The 27,717-nt window shown below is 50.0% G+C and overlaps 1 protein-coding gene across 2 annotated transcripts in view; it reads left to right on the top strand.

Moving 5' to 3' along the window:
- The window catches only part of BCL2 (BCL2 apoptosis regulator), a 198,425-nt gene that overhangs the window by 96,761 nt on the left and 73,947 nt on the right, over window positions 1–27,717 (top strand). The window contains exon 2 of one of the 2 annotated variants that reach the window (XM_060405320.1): window positions 25,324–27,658. The exons of the other annotated variant lie outside the window; for it this stretch is intronic. Coding sequence (XP_060261303.1) covers window positions 25,324–25,419 — 96 coding nt within the window. The 3' untranslated portion in view covers window positions 25,420–27,658. Of the gene's footprint in view, window positions 1–25,323; window positions 27,659–27,717 lie in introns of those variants that run through there. 2 annotated transcript variants of the gene reach the window in all.

Below are 27,717 nucleotides of genomic sequence, written 5' to 3'. Positions count from 1 at the left end.
CTTTTTAAGATTCCGGATATCCACGGTATCGCGTGTTGATGTGTCTTGGCTTTTGGTTTGTTTCCATTTCCTTGCTGTTCTCCATCCTCGCAGAGGAAGCTGGCCTTCCTGTGTCTCCCAGGCTCACAGCGCACTCTTCCACCAGGCCGATCACACCGGAAATCCGTGAGTTCTCTTTCTTGGTAGCATGCCTCCTGGAGGCTTGCATCTCCCTTCCGTCTGGGTGTTTCTTCAGCCTGTTGCACAGCTGCATGCTGGGCTCTCTCTCCCTTGGTAGTCTAGAACTTTGCTTGACGTTTGAGTGGCATCCCCTTTCTTGACCCACTCCGTTATTTGAGTGAGCGCGTCCCCCGCGGGGTCAGGATGATAGCCTAGCGCCGTGCTGGCGGCGGCCCTCACCGCGCGTTTTCCCCGATGCGCTGGTCTGGTCCGCTCCCCTCGCCACATCACCCCTCTGCTTTATGCCTGAGTCAAATCACATAAATTTCCTCTTTTTCCGCTCACACATTTTTGTGGCTCCCAATCTATAAGTCGCCTTTCCAAAATGGATCCAAGAGAGAGATTCACACTTTGAATGTCTGAAAGGACTTTATATGTTTTTAAAAATATTTTTATTATGTATTTATTAGGCTGCCCCTGGAGAAGGCAATGGCACCCCACTCCAGTACTCTTGCCTGGAAAATCCCATGGACGGAGGAGCCTGGTGGGCTGCAGTCCATGGGGTCACTAAGAGTCGGGCACGACTGAACGACTTCACTTTCCCTTTTCACTTTCATGCATTGGAGAAGGAAATGGCAACCCACTCCAGTGTTCTTGCCTGGAGAGTCCCAGGGACGGGGGAGCCTGGTGGGCTGCGGTCCATGGGGTCGCAGAGTCGGACACGACTGACGCGACTCAGCAGCAGCAGCAGCCCCGGGTCTTAACTGTGGCGTGCAGGGTCTTTGATCTTCCTCTGGCGTGTGGCCTCTCAGGTGCGGCCTTCAGGATCCAGTTCCCTGACCAGGGGTGGAATCCGGGCCCCCTGCATTGGGAACACAGGTCTTAGCCTCCAGGGAAGTCCCCTGAGAGGTCTTTATCTTCTCACCGGAAGGCGTGTCTGTCTTGTACAAAGAATTCTAGGTCAAAACTGAATCACCTCCAGAAGTGTGAAGGCATCCTCTGATGCATGCTCCCTCCCAGTGTTGCTGCTAGAAGGGGAAACCGTCCTGGTTCTTAATGCTTTGTACCTGACCTTTTCTTCCTTTCCCCTGGGACTGTGTAGAATCTTTTCCTTTCCCCAGTGTTCTGAATTTCACAATAACTTTCCTGTGTGGGAGTCTGTTTTCATCTATTGTACTGAGCAATCAGCGCGTTCTTTCAAGCTGTCGAATTCGCTTTCGGTGGCAAGTCTTTCTTTCCAAAACTCCTATCATGTGGGTGTTGTACTTTCTAGACCAGCCCTCTGATTTCCTCCTGTTTTCTCTCTCTCTATCTTTTGCTCTTTTGGAGGATGATTTCTTCAATTTCCAACCTGTCTGTTGGGTTTTCATTGCTGTTACTGTTGTGAATTTCCTCTTTTCATCTATAAATAGTTGAGTGTTTTTTAAGCATTCTGTTCTGTTTTCATGTATGACATTCTCTCAGTCTTCTGGAAAAACTATTGCTCTCTTTGGAAACTGTCTTCTCCCTTCACGGCCTCCATCTCCTGCATGTTGCCTTTCGTTTGTGTGCTTGCTTTGCACTCTGTCTATCCTGTAGAGGCTTCCTCGCACGCCTCGTAATCCTTGAGTGGTTGGTCATCTTGAAGAGTGAAGAGCTAATCATTTCTTTGGAAGCTCTGAGGACGTGTGGGGCTTATCGACTTTGAGCATTACCGTAGAATAATATGTTAATGCCATTTGTTGGGGAATTCTGCATGTCAGCCCCTGAAGTCTCCTACCGAAGAACCTACAGAGATGGTCAGACTCTCCAGGGAGCACCCTTCCAAACCCCGCTCTGGGAGGTGAAGCTCGGCCTGTTCCAGGGCTGAGTGCTGAGCCGAGTGAGACAAGGGCCAGCATTCAGCGTGCGTGTTTTCTGTTCTGCGTGACGTATGATATTCCCCAGTCCAGGAACCATGTCTCTGGAGCCCACACCTCCAGTTTCACCAGTTGGGAGAAAGACCGCTGCCCAGCAGGGTGGAGCTGGGAAAGGGACCTGAGGCCTGGGAGTAGAAGAGTGAAAACATTACTTGCTTAGTCACGTCCGACTCTTGGCTCTTCTGTCCACGGGATTCTCCAGGGAAGAATAACTGCACTGGGCAGCCATTTCCTTCTCCAGGGGATCTTCCCGACCCAGGGACTGAACCCACGTCTCCCGCCCTGCAGGCGGATTCCTTGCCATCTAAGCCTCCAGGGAAGCCGAACTGGTTCTTCAGCTACGTTCGTCCCACCTCCTCGCTCAGCCAGGCCTCCCCTCTCCTCCCTCCCCAGTTCCGAAGGCAGCTAGTGCTGTCTGTTCCCGGACCTTCTGAGCCCGGGACTTGGCGCCTAACTTCCCTTATCCCCAGTGTAAGACTCTGCCTCCTTGGTTCTGCTAGCTCTGTCTCCACTTGCCCACCTGCTTCCCGTCTTACTGCTGGAAATCTTACTGCTGTCTCCCTTCCCTGGGTCTCCTGTCCTTCGGGGCTTATGTCTTTGAATGGCCACTTTCCCGAGTTGTATTGAGGTTTCCGATATGGTGTGTTAGTTACTGAGGTGTTGGATATGGTGTGTTCAGTTCTCCATTTTTCCTTGGAAATCCTGTGTTACATTTTGGTTGATTTCCTTAATTCTCTTTTTCCAGTTCACTAATTCTATATTTGTGTCACCCTACTGTCTAACTTTTCCATTAAGTTATTTTTAGGAGTTCCGTTTTGTTCTTTTTCAAGTCTGCTATTTTCTTTCTCTTTTTTAATTCACTCCTATTATTCCATTATGGTTTTTAGTCTTTTATCATTTTAATACTTTTAAGAAATCTTATTTCATAGCCCATTTCAGATTGTAGTATTTTTCCAGTTCTTAGATTTTAGTTAAAAAGTTATCTTTATGACTGGTCCTTATGGTAGTGAATTCTCAGGGTGTGTGTGTGTTGGCAAGTTCATCTTCACCGAGATTTTTTTTCAATGGGAATCTTGTGAGTCCTGAGTTGTGAAACTGTCCCAATGTAATGGTCACATATTTGTTTCTTTCAGTGATCAAAGGTGTTCTGATGGTCCTGGAATTGTGTTTATGTTCGCTTCTTGTCCTATACCCAGATACACAGATAATGTAAATTCTGGTATTACAACTGAATGTGATTCATGTTTGGGGTTTTGATTTCTCAGAGGCAGCCTGGTCTCTGGATCTAAGGCAGTTGTCTGCCCTTCATCTTGAGGCAGCGGGCATGGTCTTTGTCCCTTTTTCATGGATGGGGTGACTGTAAGATTTATGAAAAGGGCCCAGTTCCACCTCCCTCCCTCCACCTCAGTCAGGTCGAAGCCCACATCTCTTCATGGGCGTTAGAATCTAATCATTGTCCCCAGATCCCCAAGGGCATTGGTGTGGGTCTGAAACTCGCTTGGACACCGAGGCGTCGACTTCTTTCTAAAGATCAGGCTTCAGTTTTTCTTCATTTCCGGAGCCCATGCTTTCCTCCCTTGCTTCTTTCCTTCCAGGTGCAGCATTGTGATTTTTCTTGAGCATTTCGTATCTTCATAGCAAAAAGGGATCCATAGGATCAGCCCAGTGTTTACCATTTTGCCAGAAATGAACACTCACATCCACTATTGAGCTAAATCTAGAATTAATCAATTAAACTAAACTAAAACTAGATACAACCTAGGATTGACTGTAAAGGACCAGAAATTGAAAGGTCCTTAGAGATCACTTCATCCAGCCGTAGCGCTTTACTGAAGGGAATTGAGGCTCAAAACTGATGAAGTCACTTGCCCACAGACACACGGCCAGTCAGCGGACTAGCTGAGGATAGAAGTCCAAGTGGCCACTGTTTTCCCACCACGTGACAGGGAGGAACGCCGTCACCTAGCAGCCAGAGCGCGTCTGCCTGCCAGACGCCCCACGCTGCCGGCTGCTGCGCCTCCAGGCACCGGGAGCTCTGGGGAAGGGCGCATGGACAGCTGGCGATGGTTTCGTCTTGTTTCCACATCTTCTGTCTATAGCGTCAGAGTGCTCAGAGCATCACCTAAGTGCTTTATTCCTCTGCCATTTTTTTAAAGGAAAAATATCATTTTCTTTTCTCCTTTCTTCCTTTATTTCCCCTTTTAAGATCCAGTTTAGGTTCCATCATCTCCCAGAAACTTTCCCTGAAGTCCACAGCCCATCAGGGTTTTTTCTCCCTCTAACCCCTTTTGAAATTGTCGTTGGAACCACATAGTTGGCACCAGATGATGAAGCTGTCTGGCCCGGCTTAATTAGTGAACATGAAAGTGCTTAGTCTCCTCAGCTGAATGGTGAGTGCTGGTTTGCAGAAGCCACGCTTGTGCATCTTTACCATTTCCCAAAGTGTTTTTCGTGATTAATTGATGAGGAAACAACTTAGAGGAAATATGTTCCCTGAGATAGAGCCTGGGTTTGGTGTCAGGAAACCTGGATTCTGCCCTATTCTTGGCATCGCCCCCCTGGTGTTTTAGAGCAAACTGTCTTACCTTGTATGGATGGGCCCCTGTATTCTGACTGTGCACTCACAGACAGGGTGGTCATCTAATTTATCATTCAGATGGGGGCAGTTGTGACAGAGAAGGGGGCAGTTCTGTTAGTAATTCTGCAGGGATCGCAGATGGCGACTGGGAGTCTTCCTTATAAGCAGGGACACGTGGTCACCTTATAGCATAGCTCACCTTGAGCGCTTCAGAAAACTTTGCTCAGCTGCTACCAGAATACCAGTGTTCAAATAAAAAGCAATGATTATCCCTTACAAGAGCTCTCACCCACCAGCACAGCTTCGCAGGTGAGAGAATGTTTAGTTTTCCCAGACGCTCATGTTTTCTCAGCTCCTTTCCTGGCCTTAAGGGCTTGTTGTAGTTGAACTTAGAGTGATGAGTTTGAGGATTATTACCATTAAGAGACAAATGCCTTTATTTTCCATATCAACCCACTCTCTATCCTGTAAGAAAAGAATAGCCCCAGTTTTCAGAGTTCTGAGCCTTGTCTTCCTGGGTGCTTTTGAAACCTGTGCTCTTACCTCGGGTGTATCCAGCGATGGAGGGAGGTCTGTGCCTGCCTGTTGATCTTCACAGCCGGATGTGTCTTCATGTAGTGGTGTGTTGCTATTGTTTAGTTGCTAAGTCGTGTCTGATTTTTTTGTGACCCCGTGGACTAGGGCCTGCCCGGCTCCTCTGTCCATGGGATTTCCAAGACAAAAATACTGGAATGGATTGCCATTTCTTTCTCCAGGAGATCTTCCTGATCCAGGGGTGGAACCCACGTCTCCTTTACCGTGAGACCCCAGGGAAGCCCAATATAATGGTATATTTGGTGGTTTGGCATAGGAGGTAAGGTGTGTGCATGCATGCTAAGTTGCTTCAGTCGTGTCCAACTCTTTGCAGCCCTGTGAACTGTAGCCCGCCAGGCTCCTCTGTCCATGAGGCTCTCCAGGCAAGAGTGCTGGAGTGGGCTGCTATGCCCTCCTCCAGTGGATCTTCCCGACCCAGGGATCGAACCCATGTCTCCTGCATTGCAGCCCAATTCTTTACTGCTGAGCCACTGGGGAAGCCCAGTAGGTGAGGTAGGTCTTTAAAAAGACACCTCATACACTCCGTGGTTCACTAGCTGGCTTCTACATCTCCTGCCGGAGTACTCTGTAGGAACATGCACGGCAGGTAAAGCCGTACGGGAAGCCGATGAACTTTCTGGCCGATCCAGTGTGTCCTGTGTGTTTGTCAGCCTGCAGCCCCTGCGCACACCTGGAAGACGACGACGGCCAGGACACTCACCTCCCAGGGCTGGCACCTCCACCCCGCTGGTGCCAAAGGAGTCCTCCCATGGTTGGCGACGGTGTTGGAATGCAAAGACAAACAGATACAATCTCTTCCCTCCAGGCTTGGAGTCGTAACAACTAAATCTAAGAATGTTCAGGAGGAAGAACAATCAGTTTGGATCTGGGGGAGTTGGCTGGCATGTTAGCTAGGTTTGAAAAGTCGGACTTTAGATCAAAGTTGGGTGAAGGCCATTTCACACAGTGGAAATGGCACAAAGAAAAACTTATAGGAGTCCAGTTGGTTGGCATCTGAAATCAGAAGTCCTGTGCGCCTGGATAAGCTGTAATAATGAGGATGTTCTTTAATGTCAAACGAGAGAACTCGGGTTGTGTTATATAGACGGGAATCACATAAAGTGTCGGATTCTTGCTGTTATCAGGCAACTCATGCATGGAGATAATAACCTGGTTGCAGGGAGAACAGTAATGAAGAGGCTTTGGTGTTTAGGAGAGATATCAAGGCAGAGGAATTAAAGGGGAGGAGCCAGGTAGGCAATAGCGGGCAATTGGTCGCATGTTGGGTTGAGCAGAAGAGAACCAAACACAACCGCAGACGAGCAAGTTGGAGAGGAGCAGAGCTGGGCTGGGAGCGAGTCCATGATTTCTCCCGAGGTCTGAGAGGGGGTTATGTGAATGGTACATGAAGAAACCTTGAATGGGGCTTTGCATGGAGTAGATGCTGGACAAACCCTGGATTGAAAGGAGGGGATGACGGAGAGGAAGGAAGGGAATTCCTTCTCACTCTGCTCTGTGGGGTTTTCAGGGTTTTAGGAGATCCAGTGGGAATTGTGCCCTGGGGCTCGTCCCATAAAGAAGCTTGCCAATACTTGAATTTTTGTGTGTTTTTTGTATTTATGTGTGTCTGCACTTGGCTGTGCCTGGTCTTACTTGCGGGATCTTTCCTCCTGGCACGGGAACTCTTCGTCGCAGCATGTGGGATCTAGTTCCTGACCAGGGATGGGCCCTGGGGCCCTGCTTTGGGAGCGTGGAGTCTTAGCCACTGGACCACCAGAGAATCCCAGTCCTTCATGTTAACTGAGCGCACAGATCTGGAGAGGGTTCAGATCGGGTGAAGGACCCCCGCTGGTTGGTGTCAGACGGAGGAGAGGTGGGCTTTCAGCCAGACGTGGAGGAAGAGAGGGCTGTAGGTGATCAAGAGCCATGCTGAGACCGGGGGGCAGCTGCCTGGAAGGCAGGGAGGTGGAAGGGAACGCACCACCCGTGTGAGGAGTGGAAGGAGTGTGCTTTACCACCAGAGTGGTTTAGCTTTGTGGAGGAATGTCGTGGGTGAGTGGTGGGGCTCTTCTGAGGCTAGGATGTTGCTTGCCTTCTGGAGAGCTTACCCTGGAAGCCTGCTGGAAGAACCCGGTTTTCTGTGACAACCAGTCCGGCTCCTGCCCGGTTTTTTTCTGACCATTTGGAATAATAGCGGGGCAGTCTTTTTGTGTGATTAGAAACCAAGTCACGGTGACTTTTCCTCACGAGCCATTTCAGGCTGACTCTCCATAAATCCTTTTATTGGATGTACTGGCCAGTGCTTTGTCTCACAAAATGCCTTTTGGTTCCTTTGCCTCGGTCTCTGATTATTGGGTAAACATTTTAGTTTCGTGATTACATGGTGTTCAGATGGCAATGCATGAATTCGCATCACTAAAATTGTTTGCTTTCAGCTATATTACATCTGCTTCAGGAATGCCAGAAAGCATAAACATGGCTTATTTAGTAAACTCCCTCCTTTGGAACATCTGAGAGAGAGAAGGCGTCAAGTCCGGCAGTTGGCATGACGTCTCCTCTCGCACCAGAGGATTTTGAAGCTGGAAGGTGTTTGGAAGCCGTGTGCTGTCACCTTCTCAAACACTTCGAGTGAAAGGGGGTTCTTAGAACGTGCCAGCTTTTAGAAACAGGCGAACCACAACTGGATAGAAAACTTAAAATTTATTTCTCCTAACATTGATCAGAAACGTTGTTGGCTACAGCCTAAAATGGATGCAAGCCAGGAGTTCCCTGGGAATCTTAGTATTTTTATTTGATCTACAAAACCCCGGTATTTGCTGGGTCCAGTGCTTGTCAGTGGCTTTCTTTCTAGGGGCGGGGGAAAGCGCTTCACATCCGCTTATCAGCACAATTGATCTTCTGAGGTTTCTAGCACTTTGGTCTTTCCCTTGGGTATTGCATTTTTCCTGGATATGGCTTCCAAGATGTGGCTACATTTAGGGACGTGACATTATTAAATGGACTGGTCTCGACAACAATTATGGTTCTCTAATTTTGATTAAATCAACTGACTGGCATCTGGCTGTTTTCGTGGGCATCCGTCTAAACTTTACAAAGGGCTGCTGAGAACTTAGCAGCTTCCCTGGCGGCTCCGCAGTAAAGAATCCATCTGCCAGTGCAGGAGATACCAGCTCAATCCCTGAGGCACGAAAATGCCCTGGAGAAGGAAGCAGCAACCCACTGCAACATCCTTGCCCCGAGACTCCCAGACAGGAGCCTGGTAGCCTGCAGTCCTTGGGGGCTGCTGACGAGTCGGACATGACTCAGCGACTAAGTAACGACAGTTGGGACGAAGCAGTTTTCCCCCACTGTTTGGCTTGTTCGTCTTTTTTATTTAGGAAACCTTCAAGGCCCACTGTGTTCCTTTCCATTTCCACCACTTCTTAATTGGGGGCCATCATCAACTCTCGCTGACACTGTTCCTTCGTGAATGCCTTTTTAGAACAGCTTCATTTGTCTCTGGCTGCACTGGTCCTCATTGCTCTGTGAGGGCCTTCTCTAGTTGGGGCGAACCGGGGCTGCCCGTGGCGGTGTGGGCTTCTCACGGGAGCGCATGCTCAGGCGTGGGCCTCCGCGGCTGTGGTGCACAGGCTGAGTTGCTCCCGGGTGTGTGGAGTCTTCTCGGACAGGGATCAAACCCTTGTCCCCTGCACTGGCAGGCGGATTCTCATCCACCGCACCACCAGGAAAGTCCCATAAATGACTTTCAATCTCTGTTTCGGGGGCCACTGCATAATATACTAAAATGTATATTATGTTGATTACTACCCCACCCACTTAAAAAGGTTCATGGCATAATTTTTAAAATTATATATATATATACATATATATGTATGTTTGGTTCTGACTGCAAAAGCAAGACATGGTTTTTGCAGAAACTCTGGAAAATAGAGAAGAGCAACAGGAAGAAAAGAAGTCCCTTATAATCTCCTACCAAAACGACTATGTTGATCCCCAGCTTAGAACTTGTTCTGTCTCTCCTAGCACAGAGACCCTTCCCAGTCCGACCCCAGCCCTGACATCGCAACCTTCTCTCTCTAGTTGCTTCCTCTCTGGGAACCTGTACTGCTGTGCATGGGACTTTTCATATTTACCTCTCAATGCTTTTTTTCTGATTCTGTAAACAATCCAAGAGGCTGTATGTTTTAAAATATATATATAAGGAACACAGTAAAAGAATTATATTTAAAAACATCTCAACACCTTGAAATAAAACTATCATTTTCTGTTTATAGATGTGTGCCTAAGCACACACGATTTCCTATAAATGAGCTCGTGGCATCCATGTGGTTTTTATGGTTGCTCTCTTCTTTCATTTTCACTTATTTCTTTCCCCCACTCCCTCCCTTCCCTCCACCCCACTCCCTCTCCCCCATGTCGCCAGTGTTATCAGCCTTGTGTGTAATGCTCCTGCACTTCACTCCTCTTGCACACTTAATTATAGTAAACATCTGATATAACAGAAACGTGATTTCTCTCATCGCTTCATAAAAATCAGATGAAGTCATATGTTCCTCTCTGCATCTTGTTTTTTCTCTCACTTTATAGTGATCCATGGTTGAAATTCTTCCCGTCTTTCTTTCCCACCACTGCATGCTAGTCCTTGGCCGACCACAGTGTAACCTACTGAATGATTCTGTTCCCGACAGTGCTGTAGGGACATGTGATGACTTCGTCAGTGATGGTGTTCTCGATTTCGGATAGATACTTCCAGATTGCTTTCTAAATGGTATAGCAGTTTCTATTTTCACCAGCAGAGTATGAGGTCACTTTTTGGTGTGTCCCTACATGTGGCTGTGACAGTGTCGACCCCGAGAAGCAGTGCTGCTGGACTGCAGGGAAGGGTAAGGAGATGGGGGCCCTCGGAAGTTCCAAACCTCAAGACTAACATGGAGCCATAGAAGACCATCACGGCAACATCTATAAGAGAATTCACTAAGAAGAGATTATGGTTTTCTCGAACTGGGTTCTAGTGAAGAAATATCTGTAGAAATGAATCTCATAGCTTAAGGTGTTATTTTGTGCTTAGGATCTTTCTTTTGGCTTTAAACAACATAACTTTATTACCTTACATTCTAGAGGTCAGATATACAATGCAGATCTCACTGGGTTCAAATGAAGTAAGGAGGGCTGAGGAGAATGCACTTCTCCGCTTTTTCCAGCCTCTAAAGAGTCCTTGCGCCTCTTCTCCATCTTCAGTCATATGCTTAGGATTTATTTTTTAAGCAGACAACATTTGGTTAGCATGGCAGCGAGAAATTTCCCTCTTGGCTTTAGTTTTTTTTCTTTACAAGTTTTGGCAGAGCTCAAAAGGTGACGTGTACCACACACAATTTCTGAACCTTTGCATTCAAAATACACACGTGGATGAATGGCAACGTGGGATCTGTGAGAGTTCCCACGACCGTTTACATTTCCAGTGCTTTGAAGACAGCTGTCCCCGTGGTGTTAGAAGCCTGCAGGCAGGAGGGTGGGCTGGACCCCGCAGCCTGTCTCCTGAGCTGGGCTGTGGCTGTGCCTCAGCCTCCGAGACGGGGCCTGCTCCATCCCCTTCCCTCCTCACTGCCCGTCCTCCGAAGCCTGGGCCCTGGCGCGGCCCACCCTCGCCTGGAGGCCGGGCTCTGCGCCCTGCCGCTGCCCTTGCCCCTCTCCTCCCCTCCCTCTGCCCCTCTGCCTTCCAGCTCGCCCCGGTTCTTGCCTTCCCCCAGAGACCGGCATTCGCCGGCGATGCAGCTGCCCCCCGCGTCTGGGTGCAGCCTCACGGCCGCTGGCCTTTCTCAGCAGTTTTCAGCCCTGATTTTTCTGCTGGCGGCTCTCCGCCTGACAGAAAGCTTTCCCCCGGCACCCCCCCACCTTTCAGCTTTTTAATCTGAACTCATTTTGGGTCCTGGAGTCCCTGAGGGCCTGGAGCCTCCCTGTACTCTGAGGTAGAAATAGATTCTGTCTCTGAGAGAACTCTGACCACTCTGTTCTGTGCGAACGCCTGCCAACCCTTGTTGTCCCACCAGGAGAACCACCTCGGTAATTATGGGTGTTAGAATTGCGTGGAGGACACCCGAGGTGGTCTAGAAGGCAGTTCCGCCATTTTTCAGTGTGGTCTCAATGTCCAGGAGAGTCATGAGCAGGATTCTGGTTCTAATGCCTTAATTCTGTATTTACTCACCTTTGTGGATTAGACAGAGCCTAAATTTTATTTTGAGAGAGAGAGAGAGTGTGTGTGTGGTTTTATACGTACAACTTGACTGAACACAGTAGCTCTGTGGTTTATCTTTTACTGAGAACTGCTTTTTTTTCCCCCTTTTCTAAGAAAATGCTAGTTTCCTAAACTGAAGTCTTTCTTGTGAGTTTATTAGTAGTGAGGGCTGTTGTGTGAGGGCCTGCTGGTGATACTAAGATCAAACCATTACCCAGTTCAGGTGACTTTGACACAAATCATATTGACTGAAATAGTACTGAGCATGTGATGCTGGCGTGTGACATTTGAATATTTGCCAAGAAAAGCACCCGAGTCACTCTAGCCGGCTGCAAGAGTAACAGATTTGCCTGCTTTACCGTTTTTACGCGCATTTTTATGTGGGAATCTGAAACCAGCCTTCATAGTTTGGGGAGGGAAAGCAACATACACAGTGGGCATGAGTCTGTTTACCTGCTCTTCCCTTTCTCTGTGTACAGGAATTTAGGTCACTTAGTCCTAATCAGGAACAGTGTATAAACTGTGGGACATGGATGTTAACAAGTCTGAATTTTCCATATACTCCTTCTCTCCCACCCACCTCTCTTGCAGTTCCTTTCCACACTTTTCCATCTCTCTTATAAAGACAGTGATCTGTATCTGATAAGGCTTGGGATTTAGGCCTAAGGTACCTGGGTCCCCGTTGTGTCTTGTGACTCCTCACTCTCTGGCCTTGGTTTTCTGATCTCTAAAGTGGGACCCCCTAAGCCCTGTGCCCGCTGAAAACACCATGCCTTCTTTCCCCTTCCTCCTCTCCTTTGGGCAGCTCATAATCTTCAGACCTGTCCCAGTCCGTATTCTTAAGGCTCCTGTAGCAGCAGAGGGCAAGTACAAATGCAGTCGTCTTCTACCGCAGTCACCAAAATCCGCCCCACCCCAGAGTAAACTGGTTGCGTTTCTGATAAAAACCTGTGTAGGGGCAGGAGGATTCAGGACAGTCTGCCCCTGGTTCTCGCGACGGAAGCGCGTCCTTGAGCCGCGTGGCTCTGCTGTGTTGGCAGCTGTGTCTCTAGCCAGGGAGAGGCAGAGACTGTAGCCGAGTCAGAGTGACACCTTGTGCCGCGACATCTTACGTTCAGGAGAAGGCTCCACCTGTCAGCACCATCGTTCTCGTCATTTACTGATCTCACTGCACGCGGTAAAGGACCAGTCAGGCCATACTCCCTAAGATGTGGACCACAAGGGATGGCCAAAGCTCCAGTGTTTGGCCAAAAAGAGTATTAGTGAAGAATTAAGGTGACCACTTAAAATATACAGTCAGCTTAAAACTGGAAGTAAAGAATGCCAGTGGCACGGCGGTAAAGAATCTGCCTGCCAATGCAGGAGACACAGGCTCCATCCCTCAGCCGGGAAGATCCCCTGGAGGGAGAAATGGCAACCCACTCCAGTCTTTTCACCCGGAGAATCCCATGGAGAGAGGGGCCTGGCGGGCGACAGTCCATGGGGTCGCAAAAAGTCGGACACAACTAAGTGGCTGAGCACGCTCGCACCCAGAGGACACCACCTGCAGAGACCAGAGCTGAAGGACTGGGCAGAGCAGACAGGACAGGGCGCTCTCGAGAGGCAGCTTCTGGACAGGGACGCGTCTGAGCCTGGGACTCGATGTTTGGGGCCAAGTGGAGAGAAGTAAAGAGAAGAACCGGCAGTTCCGGACTGGGTCGGAGAACAGTTGAGGCCGCGAGTGAGGACAGAGCGTGTGGGCTACACGGGGTGACAGGCGGGGCCCGGCCTTCAGAGTCCGGCTAAGCAAGAAGCCACCGATTTATTCCACGGAGCCCTGCAGAAATGAATGGCAAGAAACGCGAACCCGCCACCCGCTCTGAATGGCAGGGGAAAATATGAACAGAGGGAAGCAGAAGGCTTACGGGCGAGATAAGCTCATTTTGAGACATATGACTGAACTGAAACCCAGATAAAATATTATCTGTGAATCCAGTATCTTGCATTAGTTAGAAATTCAGTTTCTTTGTGTCTCATTCACAAAAGAGCAGTGTGCATTTAAGGGAACACTGCGGGTGCACACTGCTGGCTGCAGACTCCTTGCTGATGAGAATGTTACCAGCTAAGCAAATTTCAACCAAGCACACTGGGAAAGCATAACACAGGAATGAAATTTGAAGCCAACGATAAGATAATACAGATGCAATGCTAATTCTGCATTCACTATTTTGGAAAGAATAAAAGACTGTTCTCTCTAGGGCCTGAGTCCACACTGAGCCCCTTACTCACCACCAAGGTTATTACCAGGGGGTCATAACCCTGAAGCCTTCATGAAGTACCTCCTGTAGACTTATGTCTGTCCTCCGTTCAACAGTCCAGGCCCTTCCAGGGCTCCCCAGACTTCCAGAAACTTCCAGAACCTTCCCTACCTCCCCTTTGCTGTCCGCAAGTGTACTTAGGATGTCCAAATCCTGGGGAAAATGGTCTGTAACTCTGCTGCTCCTTGTGGGCCACCGTCTCTTCCGCCCGGTTTTTAAGTGGATGATCTGCCTCTGGCTCCACGGCCTCATTCCCTGCTGCCCATCCCCGCCACCCCTCCCGCTGCTCCAGGGGTCGTCTGTTTCCATCATTCTCATGAAACAGCTGTCCTACTTACTCACCAGTTTCTGAGGACATCCAGAGCCACGCTGGCGTTCTCTGCTAGAGCAGTTGGAACCTCAGGAAACATCTCTCCTGAAACTCGACCTTGAGTCTGTTGCACAAGCGGTATTCTCCCTGCGCTGCCCTGAGCCGCCCGCAGACCAGCTCCGCAGCTCCCCTCTCCACTCCCTGCGGGTAAATCCAGATGCCGGCTCGGGCCTTCTTCCGTCTGCGCCTCCGGTCACATCTCCACCCCCTGAACGCTCCTGCCCGTGTGCACGAGGTTCCGGAAGCCCTGGGCTCTGACCTTCATCCCCCTGTCTCCGTCCCACACTCACCGCTCTCTGCTGCTCACATGCCCCGGGGGGCTCCCCGCCATTTCCTACTGCGTCTCTTCCTCCGCCAGACGCCCCCTCGCCCTGGCGCGCCGGCCTCCGGCCCCTCGTCCAGCCGGCTTCGGCCCCCTTCCCGCCGCCGTCCGCCCCCTTCCCGCTGCCCACGCCCCGCCTTGCGCCTCCTTTCCTCCGCTTCCGCCTCTGTCCTCACCGTGCTCCTAGACGTGACATCTGTGGGCAGGCTCCTGAAGGCTGACTCGATCTGTGTAAGCAGAGCAGGTCGAGGCCAGAAGTCAGTTCTAGTGACCAGAAGTCAGACTGGAATCATAAAAACGGAGAGTCATGGACCGTCAATCAGTTCTCAAACCTGGGCCAATTTCTAGACCCAGGGCCCCTTGAATGAAGGGGAGGCTGGTTCCCCTTGAGGAAGGACCCTGCTGCGCTCCCCTCGAATTTATACTCTTAACCTGTCCCCCGGCCTTGCCTAAAGGGACCTGCCGCCTTTTACCGGGGTGACAGTGTATTGGGGAAAAGGAAACGCTAGACCTTTTGAGGACTGCGGGAGGCGGGATCCAAACGGATACTGATTCCAGGAGACCGGGTGTCTCCAGACTGCGGCCGCCTGTGAGACCGGGGGGCTGGGGGCCGGGGGTCCCCGTGGTGCCAGCTCTCCGTGTGCCCCTCCCTCTCCCAGCGCTGCAGGGCACCCTGCGACCTTTCTGCTCCTGGCTCAGACCTTCCCAAGAGAGGCCGGCCTCCCCCGCTGGATGGCCGCGCTCTATCGCAGAATACCACCCCCCCACCAGCCTTCCTGGCTGCGAGTCCTCAGCCCACGCCCTCCGCTGCGCCCCCTCCACGCCGGCCGCCGCCCCCTCCACGCGCCCCCCACCACGCGCCTGCCTCCCCCTCCCTTCGCGCTTACACTGGTCCCTGCACCTGGAATTCTTTTCCGCTTCTGTGTCTGGATTTGTGTGGTGCCTGTTTTTAGCACACATACACCGCGTCCCCCCTGTAAAACATTTCTTTCTCCACTTTAGCTCGTAACAGCCAGGGAAATGAGCTAAAGAGTGTGGATGGATTAATTCACCAGTGCCCGGGACAGGAGGGGTCCTTCTAGGAGTGGGTCGTTAACAGTCTTCATAAACAAAAGATTGCCTTGTTTATACCTGTTCTTCAGAGTCAGCATTTCTTAAATCTGCTCAAGGTGGAAGGGAGTGCTTTGTGTTAAAAAAATCATTTGGGCAGCACGGAAATAAGAACTGTTCACTTTGTTTCATGCGAGAGCCTAGCCCAGGACAGGTGGCCTCTGCACTGGTACAAATGAAGCAGAATGGTCGGTTGAAACCTATCACAGAGCAGGCGGGTGAAGGGCCAGGTGGCGGGCCCCAGACCAGATGGGGATATTTACTTAGACCTTCAGTGCTTCTTGTCAAGAGTCCCTTTAATCAAGAACCTTCCTTTGGATGTTTAATCAACTGCCGGGGTCTTTGAATGTTAGTCTTATTTTTTTTTTTTTTTAAGAAATAAAGGTAATTCTCGTTCCAGTTTCCCTCTCTCCAGAGTTGAGATTGGAGTAAACAGTGTTGGTGGAGTCCATGCACGCCGCAACATCCCGCTTCCTTTCAGACTTCCATTCGAAGTTCCCAGATCTCATAGTCAAATTGACACAGCGCAAATAGTAAATTGAAAATATTATAAATCCCAGGGATCTTGTTTTCATGCCAAGTAAGGCAGCACCACCCTGGGGGTCTGTGCAGGCTCTGTGGTCCCCTGGGCCATGGGCTGGACCACCCAGCCGCTGCTGGGGACCAGGCAGCCTGGACGCTTAGCGTGGCGCTGGGTCTGCAGGAAATCATGCAGCTCTGCACGCTGTGTTCGTCCTTGACCGTCTTTGAGTTCTTCTCCTTTGATGGGACTGGGCTCTGTTGCTGGTTTTCTTCTCACTTTTCTGACGACCGCATTACTCTCCTCTCTCCAAACAGTTACAACACGTTCGTGGAGCTCCTCCTGGGGCCAAGCCCACGCTCACCTGCTGGGGTCTCTACTAAGATGGTCAAGCTCGCCCTGCCCCTGCCTCTGAGCCCTCCTCTTCCTCTGTGTCTTTCAGTTCAGTTCAGTTCAGTTCAGTTGCTCAGTCGTGTCCGACTTTGCAACCCCATGAATCAGAGCACGCTGGGCCTCCCTGTCCATCACCAACACCCAGAGTTCACTCAAACTCACGTCCATCGAGTCCGTGATGCCATCCAGCCATCTCATCCTCTGTTGTCCCCTTCTCCTCCTGCCCCCAATCCCTCCCAGCATCAGAGTCTTTTCCAATGAGTCAGCTCTTCGCATCAGCTGGCCAAAGTATTGGAGTTTCAGCTTCAGCATCAGTCCTTCCAGTAAACACCCAGGACCAGTCTCCTTTAGGATGGACTGGTTGAATCTCCTTGCAGTCCAAGGGACTCTCAAGAGTCTTCTCCAGCACCACGGTTCAAAAGCATCGATTCTTCTGTGCTCAGCTCTGTGTCTTTGCTCCTCCACAAAGGCTTTTATTTTCATGCCTTCCATCAGGAAGCTATGTTCCCACTTGTAGTTGCCCATCTGAAGTTGAGTATTAAATTTCCTCTTTTTTTTCCCCAAATTCAGGGTGTCCTCAGGATAGCCAGCTCCCTTCTGCCTCTGTGAGGAGTGGTACAAGTTTCCTTCTTTCAAGACCTGAAACCTGGAAAGCATCCTGTGTCACACCTTTCTCCTCTGTGCTCAGGAATCAGCCTCAGCCTTCTTCTGAGGATCTTGCTCATTGCCTCCTTCTTTGCCATTTCCACAGCCTCTGTTCTGCCTGGGCTGACAGCTGCACACCTACCTGGCCCGTCAGTGAGCTCTGCACATCCGAGCCCACGTTCCCTTTGTAAATGCCATCTCACCCGTGTCCCTCTTAAGCGGCAGAGGTGATGTCTTACTCTTGACAGCGTCTGACTCACCTCCTTGCACACAGCTGGCGCATAACCAGCGCTTGTTGCTCTCTTGGCAGAAGCATAGAGGCATGTTAGCTTGTCAGCCTCACTTTCTGGCTTTCTTTACCTGTTGGAACCTTCGAAGATGATTCCCCACAGTGACAAAGTCCCCGGTGTCATAGCTGTGGGGAGAGTGCAGCGCTGCCGAGAACAGTGAAATGAATCCACAAACTGGGGCACGAAATCAGGGAGGGAAGCCCAGGAATTAGAATTACTGATGTGGGAGAAGCAGAGATGGTGAGAACCGACTGGAGGGAGACGCTGCTGCCCTGGCTCTCTTGAGACGATGGTGCGTGCCCTCCAGCCCAGGCAGTCCGCCTTCTGTTGCCTGCTCACCGCTTTATCTTGGCTTGTGCTGGTGGAGTGCAAGCACCAAGGCCGCGCGCGGCAGGATGCGCCGGAGGGTGCAGTCCAGGAGGCCCCAGGGGTTGGGGAGGCCGTGGCCGAGCACATCTGGAGAGGAGGAGGTGAACACAGGGATGGGGTGACTCAGACCGCCTCCTTGAAAAGGCGATGCGTTCATAGGGTCAGACCGGAAACAGCGAACCCATGTCAGAGGGGCAGAGGCGAGGGCCAGGAGGAGAGCTACAGGTTCCAAGTAAGGGATGCTCTCCAGTGAGAACTGTCAAACCCCGAATCGGGTTATGCAGAAAGCTGTGGCCTTCTCTTTCCTGGAAACGCTAGACTGGAGCAGACAAACCCTTCACAGTGGCCTGAGCGCCGGCTTCCCTGGAGGCCCGGGGTGGGCCCGGCTTCCCATCCCCACGGGTGGCTCGTCTGGACCCGGCTTTGCAGGGTTAGTGTGCTGCAGGCTGCTGCTCACTCGACCACAGAAGTGAAATTTGTTACTGATGAGAAATAATAAAAGGTCTTTCTTTTTCTAGACTTCCCCTGTGGGTGTTGTTGTTTTCCTTCTAAATGGGGGAGTCTGCTTTGCTTTTTCTCCTCCCATGACCTTCGAATTTAGCTGGTAGGTTTACCTGGCCAGTGGCTCAGGGCAAGGTGGTGCGGGAAGCCAGCCCAGCATACAGTGGGTGCCCACCATTTTCTTCAGAGCTGGTGTGTGGAGCTTGTGTGCAGGTAGGGAAGCCAGGCTGCTGAAGATCCGAGGACGTATCAGCACTAACGGGAGACCCCTGGGGATGTCAGAGTGTCGTCTGTTTCTTTCAACAACCGTTTATGGAGAACGTGCTCTGTGCCCTGCATGGTTCTTGCCAGTTTCAGAAGAAACAGAAATGCGTGAGGCACAGTCCCTCCTTCCAAGGCGTTTACCGCCGAGCAGGGAAGATAAGCTGTGCTTACAGATCACCGTGTGCATTACAGAGAGGCGGTTATTCCGGTTCAGAGGAACACTTGAGACAGATGACATCACGCGAGAATTATAATAATTTGAAAGTCTGCTGTTTCGATCTTTGTCATTTCTACCTTGGATTAGTCTGATATTTTACTTTAAAAATATGATTTCTGAATAGGTAATAGGTTCACATGGTTCTCATACTGAAACAATTTAGAAACATTTTTATTGATGAGTTTCACTCTCACCTTGTCCTCATCCGCCCAGTTCACCCCCTTATTCCCTGGGAACAGGGGACTGTGTTAATTTCTCGAGTATGTATACAGACTCTTCATGCAGAATAAGTGTGTGTATGCACACACATCTGTTTACTTATCTGGGTCTTCCTGTTTCGGCATGAAAGGCAGGCTTGCTGTCCGGTGGCCTGTGGACTGATCAGTGTGTCTTGGAGCCTTAGCATGTCAGGGCGCCCTTTTCCTCTCTTCATGGGTAAGCTGCTGCCTTCATAGTATTCCACTGTTTGGCAGAATATTGTGGTGGATCCATTATCTGTCGCTGGGTAACACACTGCTCCGTAACTTAGTGGCTTAAGCTAAAACAGCGGTTTTATTTATTCACGGCTCTTCGGGGGGCTGTTGGGCTGGATTCCGCTGGGTAGCTTTTCTTTCATGGATTTACTGGTATGAATGGGGCCGTCTGGCGGCTTGACTGGGCCTCGATGGCCCAGCATGGTTTCACTTGCGTGTTGGTGGGAGAGTCCACCGCCACTGGCTCCTGGTGTCCGGGAGACTAGCACGGGCTTCTTCCCGTGGTGACTAGGTTCCAAACGCAGAGAGGGATTATGCCACGATATAAAAAGGCTTATGAGGGCTCTCCTTGCAGCATGTTCGCCAATGTTCCATTACCCAAGCAGGTCACAGGGTCCAGCCCAGGGCCAGAGGGAAGGGTCTGCCCAGGGAAGGCTTCACTGGAGGCCACTATGCAGCTATCATCTCCACGTTTCGTTGCCACCCTTATTGATGGGCACCTGGCTATTTCCAATCGTTTGGTCTTACAGCTAACCTTTGTCATCAGTCAGTTTGAATGTGGGCAGGAGACAATACCAGAAGGGTTGCTGGGGCAAAGGGTAAATGCTTTTAAAATCATCTATCTATTCTATTTCTGTTATTTCTCAGGTTATTTTAAGCTTGTATTCTTCAGTCACTTGTGTAGGAGCTTTGAAAATGTGAAGAGTTCAGACAGGAAATATGTATAAACTGAATTAATTAAAAACTCATTCTTTAAAGGACGAAAGCTAGACTAGAAATCAGATAATTCTGAACAGGGTAACGTGTATTTGAATAAATACGCTTTTTATTATAATAATGTTTTACGCTTGTATTGTGCTTATGGTATAGAAAGTTTGCTTGTAATGTCTTAGTGCTCAGAATTTTATGAGTTGAAGGTATAATTGGCCCCATTTTATTTATACTTATGTATTGGTGTTCAGTCACTAAGTCCTGTACGACTCTCTGTGACCCCATGGACTGCAGCACACCAGGCTTCCCTGTCCACCAACTAACTCCTGGAGCCTGCTCAAACTCATGTTCATCCAGTCGGTGATGCCATCCAACCATCTCATCCTCTGTCGTCCCCTTCTCCTCCTGCCTTCAATCTTTCCCAGCCTCAGGGTCTTTTCCAGTGAGTCAGTTCTTCGCATCAGGTGACCAAAATATTGGAGCTTCAGCTTCAGCATCAGTCCTTCTGATGAACATTCAGGGTTGATTTCCTTTAGGATTGACTGTACATATAATTATTGATTATATGTAAATATATATTATATACATACAATATGTGCATAGGTCTAACATACATATAAATATCTTTTCATTTTAAGACTTCAGGAATTGCCTGGCTTGCCCCAGTCTCAGATCACCGTCGGGCTGTTTCCAGCCCTGTGGCAGGAACTCGACTCTTCCATGAACCGCATCCCTTTTTAGGGGGACTTGTGTCGTAGCCTGTCTTGGGCTTCACTGGTGGCTCGGTGGTGAAGTAGCCGTCTGCCAATGCAGGGGGCACGAGTTCAGTCCTTGGGGTGGGAAGATCTCCCGGAGGAGGAGATGGCAACCTGCTCCAGTACTCTTGCTGGGAAAATGCCTTGGACAGAGGAGCCTGGTGGGCGACAGTCCATGGGGTCACAGAGTTGGACGTGACCGAGGGACGGAACGCAGCATGGCCCGGTGTCCCGTCTTAGCCTCAGAGCATTTGCTCCGCTTGCTAACTGCCATCCGAATACCTCACAATCACGTGAGATGTCTTCTCAGGAGGCTCTTTAAAAAACCAGAAATAGGTCATCTCTAAGTTCTAAATACTCGAGAAGCATCCCCCAATATTTCTCTTGTTCTGCACGTGACATCGCTGACAGCTGTATTTTCTGATCTGAGTCACTAGTAAATCTTGAAAGAGGAATTCTTTTTAAGCTCATGTGCTTGCTTTCAGCTTTCAGGAAAGAGGAGGGAGTTATTTTTAAATAAAACCTTGTCTTGGCCCTCCTGCAGCGGACGCGGAAAGCAGACTGTTGAGTTTTTTTCATTCACACTCAGACGTTTTCATAGGAGCTCGGTCACGGCGAAGTGGGCCCCACACTCAAACCACCCACTTCCCTGAAGCTTGATTGATGAGCAAAGCTGTTCTGCCTGAGGGCAGCCTGTTTGCAGGAGCTGGGATGATGACGGGTCCGACATGCACAGATTTCAAACCAGGTCTCTTATCCCAGGACTGCAGGCCGCAGGCCAGAATGTTTGTTTTTAAGGCAGGAGAGGGGGACGGATGCACATTGGGAGCAGGGCAAGCTGCATGGATCAGGAGTCACCCCATATTCTAGAATCTCCCCAAGAATGTGTTGGTTCAGGCCAAAGTCGTCCTTGTTGAGAGAACTCCTGCTGGTGCCTGCTGCCACGAAACACAGGCCGCGGAGCTGTGATGTGCAGGTGAGTGGAGAGATATTCGGTCCAATCCTGTGCAGCTAGGAGGGGCCCCATTGGACTAAGAATCTCTATGCATCAAAGAGAGGCGGACATTTAAAGGAGGATAGAATTGGATGCTGAGTCGAAAGAGCCTGTGATGGAGGTTTGGAAGTAGAGCCAGGCAGTGACACTGGACAGGATGAGTCGGAACCGTGTCTTTGCACGGCTGCCTCTCTGCTGCACCCAGAAGTGTCTTACAGAGTAGGCTGAGCAGAAGCACGGAGGCTCCAGATGCTAAGCTTCAGTGTAACCTTGGAAACCATCCTGCCCAGGCTCCCATTTTAGGGAGAAATAAACTGGGGCACGGGAAGGTTAGGAAAACGGCCTGGGGTGCCTTGCCTGGTAGAGCCAGGTCTTCTAAATCTTAGTACAGTTACTTGTCAGTGGATTGTGCCGCCCAGTGCTCTATGAAAGTTATGGGAATGAATGAATAAATTAATTTCCTTTTTAAAGAAACTTATTTAAAAGCTGGATAGGGGCTTTCCAGGTGGCTCACGGGTAAAGAATCCCACCTGCCAAGCAGGAGATGTGGGTTTGTTCCTTGGGAAGACCCCCTGGAGAAGGAAATGGCAATCCACCCCAGTTATTCTTGCCTGGGCAATCCCACGGACAGAGGAGCCTGGTGGGCTACAGTCCACGGGGTTGCAGAGAGTCAGACATGACCGAGCAACTGAGCATGCCTGCAGGGATTTAAAAGTTATTTGTTCAAGTCTTATCCCAGCTGGTACATCCTGTTGGTGGTGGTGGGAAAAGGAGGGTTGTAAGGATGAACTGGTTAGTGTCTTTTGAAGGACCTTCTGGGATCTGGGTTTGCCTTAAACGTCAGTATTGCATGAAAAAATTGAACTTTTCTGATGATTTGTTGTCAGCTCAGGGTGCAGATAGACTGTGAGTTGGGGGGAGTTCAGCCAAGGCTGAACTTGGTCCGTGTGCTGGATCTCAGTGCAGCAAGAGGCGCAGAAGTCTTTAAGGAAGAGGCCCCGGCCTTGCACTCGGTTCCTCTGCAGTGTGGGAGGCTCACTGCCCGCTTCACGCAGAAGGTGCCTGACTTACTCCAAATGGGCTTAGAGCTCGGTGCATTCAGACATCCAGGCAAATGTCACCCCTCCCTTCAAACTGATTTTCTTTCCACCGCGTGGAATTTTCTGTCATCTCTGGCTCTTGACAGGCTGCTGGGACACAGGAGGAGCTTTCTCCAGGGCCTTCACAGAGGTGCCTCCCAGAGTCTGTTGCCGTGAGCCCGTTCGCCTGAGAAGAGGGGCACTGGAGTCCCCTCTCCCCTACGAGGGGTCAGGGCTAGTCGTTATCTCCCTTTTGGGACAGAAATCAGGCAGTGTCCTGCCAGCCACTGAACACGTTCTAGAAGCCCATTTATCAGTATCTACAACACTGCCTCATATTTGGTTTCCTGTGTCGTCAAGAAAAACCTGCAAATAGCTAAAAGTAGGGATTCCAATGAAATGTGGGTTCTACTTCGCTAGGTTTGGTGTGGGAGGCTGTGTAACTCTAAGAACACCGGTAGTGGTATCTATCTACATTCTAAGAATTAGGGAGGCGAGGTTTGTACCGAATTAAATCACCCTGTCATATCTGTGAGGCTTCCTGCAGAACGGAGGCAAAAGTACACCCAAACAAACAAAGCAAGAGCGTCCAGAGACAGTGAGCCTGCGCTTTCTGAGCAGTAGAGAGTCTGCACCGGAGACAGGGAGCCTGCGCTTTCCGAGCAGTAGAGAGTCTGCACCGGAGACAGGGAGCCTGCGCTCTGAGCAGTAGAGAGTCTGCACCGGAGACAAGGAGCCTGCGCTTTCTGAGCAGTAGAGAGTCTGCACCGGGCCTGGAAAGCTGCTTGCAGGCCTGCTTTCTTGAGAGGTGCTCCTGCTGGCCCGCGGGGGAGGCGCCACCTGTTGCTACTGGTTTGCCTGTGGTTCTTACTACCCTGTTTACCTGGGGCGTGGTTGCCAGTGTTGGGATCTTCTTGATGAAAAAGGGGAGGAGAGATAAGACGCTGCCCACAGCACGGAGCACGTGGGACGAGTCCAGCTCGGCCGTGTGTGCGTGCGCGTGTGCGCGTGCCTGTCCGTGTGTGCACGCGTGTCCGTGTGCGTGTGTGTGCGCGTTTCTCTGTATGTCTGTGTCTATCAGCGTGTGTCTCTGTCTCAGTGTCTGTGTGTCTAGGTATCTCTGTGTGTCTGTGTGTGTGTCTGTGTGTCCGTGTGCCTGTGTGTGTCTCTGTGTGTGTGTGTCCGTGTATGTGTGTCTGTGTGCGTTTCTGTGTGTTTGTATCCGGGTATGTTTGTGTGTCTCTGTGCTTGCCTGTATGTCCGTGTGTTTGTGTCCGTGTGTGTCTGTGTCTCTCTCGCTGTGTCTCTGTGTGTGTCTGTGTGTTTGTGTCTCTGTGTGTGTCTGTGTGTGTCTGGGTGACCGTGTGTGTGTCTGTGTGTGTGTCTGTGTGTTTGTGTCTCTGTGTGTGTCTGTGTGTTTGTGTCTCTGTGTGTGTCTGTGTGTGTCTGGGTGACCGTGTGTGTGTGTGTGTGTGTGTGTGTCCGTGTGTGTGTGTGTGCGTTTCTCGGTGCAGGTGCAGGAGTACAGGGCTTCAGGCTGACCCTCCTTCCCTCAGCGTCACCGCTCTCCTTTCCTCAACCTGAACTGACTTTGTTGGAGGGCAGACACGACGACTTTCTCACAAAATGGAGATCAAATAATCTGACAAACTCAAATAAAATCCACCTTATGACCCAGTATTAGAAAGCAGACATTTTCCACGGAGAAAGGCCCATCCCGGGCTGGGGAGAGCAGGCCAGCTTAGCCCGGGTCCTCTCTGGTCCCATCTCTTTTCCGCCCAGGCCCCACTTGCGCGCCGCCCGCCGGCCGCCTCTGCCTCCAGGTGGGAGCTGCGGAGGGCCGCCCCTGCAGGGCCTGTGCCCACCAGGAGCACTCCTTCCAAGGCGGGAGCTCTGCAGGAGGTGCGGCCAGGGTTTGGCTTCCAGGTGTTACCTGCCCCGAGTCAGGCAGGACAGGCCAGAAGGTGGGACCACGAGAGCCCCGAGTCAAGCAGGACAGGCCAGAAGGTGGGACCACGAGAGCCCCGAGTCAGGCAGGACAGGCCAGAAGGTGGGACCACGAGAGCCCCGAGTCAGGCAGGACAGGCCAGAAGGTGGGACCACGAGAGCCCCGAGTCAGGCAGGACAGGCCAGAAGGTGGGACCACGAGAGCCCCCACGTCCTGAGTTCTTACCACGTGACAGTCACGGTGCTGGGCTTGCCTTGCTCTATCTGAGTCCGGAAGGCCACGGGCTGGTACAAGCATTTACAGACAAGGGGCCCGAAGCTCCAAGAAAATGAGTGGTCTGTGGACAATGGCACGGCTCCGAAGGGCCAGCCTGGGGCTTGAGCCAAGGGCGAACCCTGAAGACAAAGCTCTTGGTCCCTGCAGCACCCTTGGAAGAAGCCAGCCCTTAGGGAACATATTCAAGTCAATTTCAGCCCTTATGGGTTTGGTAGCCACATGTCACCAATCCGTATCTTTCTTTTTTAAAAACTTGTTTTATTGAAGTGTAGTTGACTTAGCCATAGCTTTCAGGGAAATGTTACTTATCTCACTTGGTTTGACATCATCATCCTATTTTCTGTTCTAGGAAATCAAAACATGGGAAGAAGATAGATTTCGAAAATTGTTTTCGGCTACTTCTTATTCTGAGGTGCAGTCTGGGAGCTGCAGGTTAAGATGCTGAAACATTAGGATTTGTAAGACTGATTATCATATGTATATTGAAGATTGAGGGCAGGAGAAGAGGGTGACAGAGGGTGAGATGATTGGATGGCACCACCAAATCAATGGACATGAGTTTGAGTAAACTCCAGGAGATGGTGAAGGACAGGGAAGCCTGGTGTGCTGCAGTTCATGGGGTCGCAAAGAGCTGGACACGACTTAGCCACTGAACAGCAGCAACAGCAATTAAGAGGAAAGTTTGGTGTAACGTGGAATTAAGAAATCTGAGAATGATAGAACTCCGAGCGGAGACGACCAGCAGCTATAACGTTTCCAGGTGTTGGGAATTTCACGTTCATCTCTACCCCAGCGTTGCGGAAAGGCCTTTGTATTTTACCCCCTGTGATGAGGGCCATGTGAGGCTCTCTTGCTGCCTGTGTAGCTAAGCATCTTGATGGCATGAAATGCTCTCCTCTCATTAATTTCCATAGCCTCACTTGACTCGGGCCTTTTCATAGCAAGTCCAGAAAGACCGTACAGAGGGAGAAACAGTCACACTACGTCTCTTCCTCCAGTGTGTATTGCAGTGTGTACGTATTTCAGTCCCGAGTGATGCCTTTCAGGGAAAAGGTCTTGGGAATTAAGTGACTGAGTTACACAGCTAATCTTTCTCCCTCCTCCTGTGATAATTAATGTTGACTCTTTTCTTGGCCAAAACTATTTAAAGTCTGCACAAGTGAACTGTTTCCATAACTGAAACTTTTTAAAGGATATATTTGAATTATCTGGAAGCCTAAGAGAAGAGCTTCGAAACAAGTTATGATTGATTTCCTCCTGCCCGATTTTCCTGGGGTTGTTCCTGAAACATTCTCTGTGGTTCATTGAACACAAAAAACCAGCCGTGTACCAGGTCTGGTGGGAGTGTTTCTAGGGGTGTGGGAAACACTGCATTTGTTTCCATGGAGCATAAGTTTCACGGAGGGAATAAGCCACTTCGACAAATAGCCAAAAGGTAAAATAGAAAATTGTCAAGTGCTGTAATTTTCAAGCTGATTATTACACACCTAAAAGCTGGTTAAATTACAGTTTTATTGAATGCTAACGAATTATTACCCCCCTCCTGCATAGAACTTTTTCAGCTCTTTACTTTCTCTGGCTTATAATTACGGTGACCACATTTTCCATACCAAAAATTAAGACATGTGGTCTGACAAAGGATTCTTGTACCACTTCTAGGTGTGAGACCACCCGTAGTTAGATTAAAAAAAAAAAAAACAACAGGCTTTTTTAAGCCCCCTTTATAAAAATTAGAGGTTTGTTAAATAGATGTGTTTTTAGACTTTTCATTAAAAACCTACCATGCAAACAGTATTTTATTTTGTATCTGAATCAACATGTTATATATCTTAGAGCACAACTTTACAGCCTAAGGGTGTGTGTTAGCCTATTCATAAAAACATACTTGGGCATAGAGTAGTAATACCTGCCATTATCCAGGTGTAATAAAAATGGTCCTGAGGGTTCTGCTCCGGGTCTTTAATTTTTCTTTTGAAGATAAAGCTCTTTATTTCACTTTCAAGGTTCAGTATTTTTGAACCTTGCAAATGCATACCATTGAGGCATGCCAGATGTGAGCAATTGTGAGCAGTAATTCCTGAGAAGAGGGTGAAGCAGCGGCTTTTCCTTCCGTAGTTTCCTCCCCTGTCATCGTCTGTGGTTTCTATACATACGGTTTTTCACAGCAGACCGGCTGGACTGCCATAGTGCAGGCATGGGGCTTTCGAGCTTTCAGAGATAAAATAGGCCAGTGTTGATCAGTTTAAAATTTATTATCTGTCTATTTTTGGCTGCGACGGATTTTCTAGAGTTGCAGCGAGTGGGGGCCGCTGTGTCGTGACAGTGCTTGGCCCCTCGCCGCGGTGGCGTCTCTTGGGGAGAGGGGCTCTGGGTCGTCGGGCGTCCGCGGTCGTGGCTCCCGGGGTGTGGGACACAGGCTCAGGAGCCGTGGTCCCCGGGCTCGGCTGCTCCAGGCCGTGTGGGATCTCTCTGGATTAGGGATCAAAGTCATGCCCCCCGTGTTGGCAGACGGATTCTTAACCGCTGGCCCACCAGGGAAGTCCCTGATCCCATCATTTTAGAGCCCCGTATTTGATGTCTGGCCACCATACAAGTATGGAAATGCAAGTTGAAAAAAGTTAGGGCACTTTTTTGCCAGTGTACATAATAAAAAGTATCCAGTAATGTTATTTCACTGAACACAATGGAAATGTTTGGCGTTATTAAGTCCATGTTCCGTTTATATCAGTATATCTAAGCTTCT

Source organism: Ovis aries, chromosome 23 (assembly GCF_016772045.2).
Source record: "Ovis aries strain OAR_USU_Benz2616 breed Rambouillet chromosome 23, ARS-UI_Ramb_v3.0, whole genome shotgun sequence".
Taxonomy (NCBI): Eukaryota; Metazoa; Chordata; class Mammalia; order Artiodactyla; family Bovidae; genus Ovis; species Ovis aries.
Note: the sequence above shows the minus strand (reverse complement) of the source record. Positions and strands in the feature narration are given on the sequence as shown.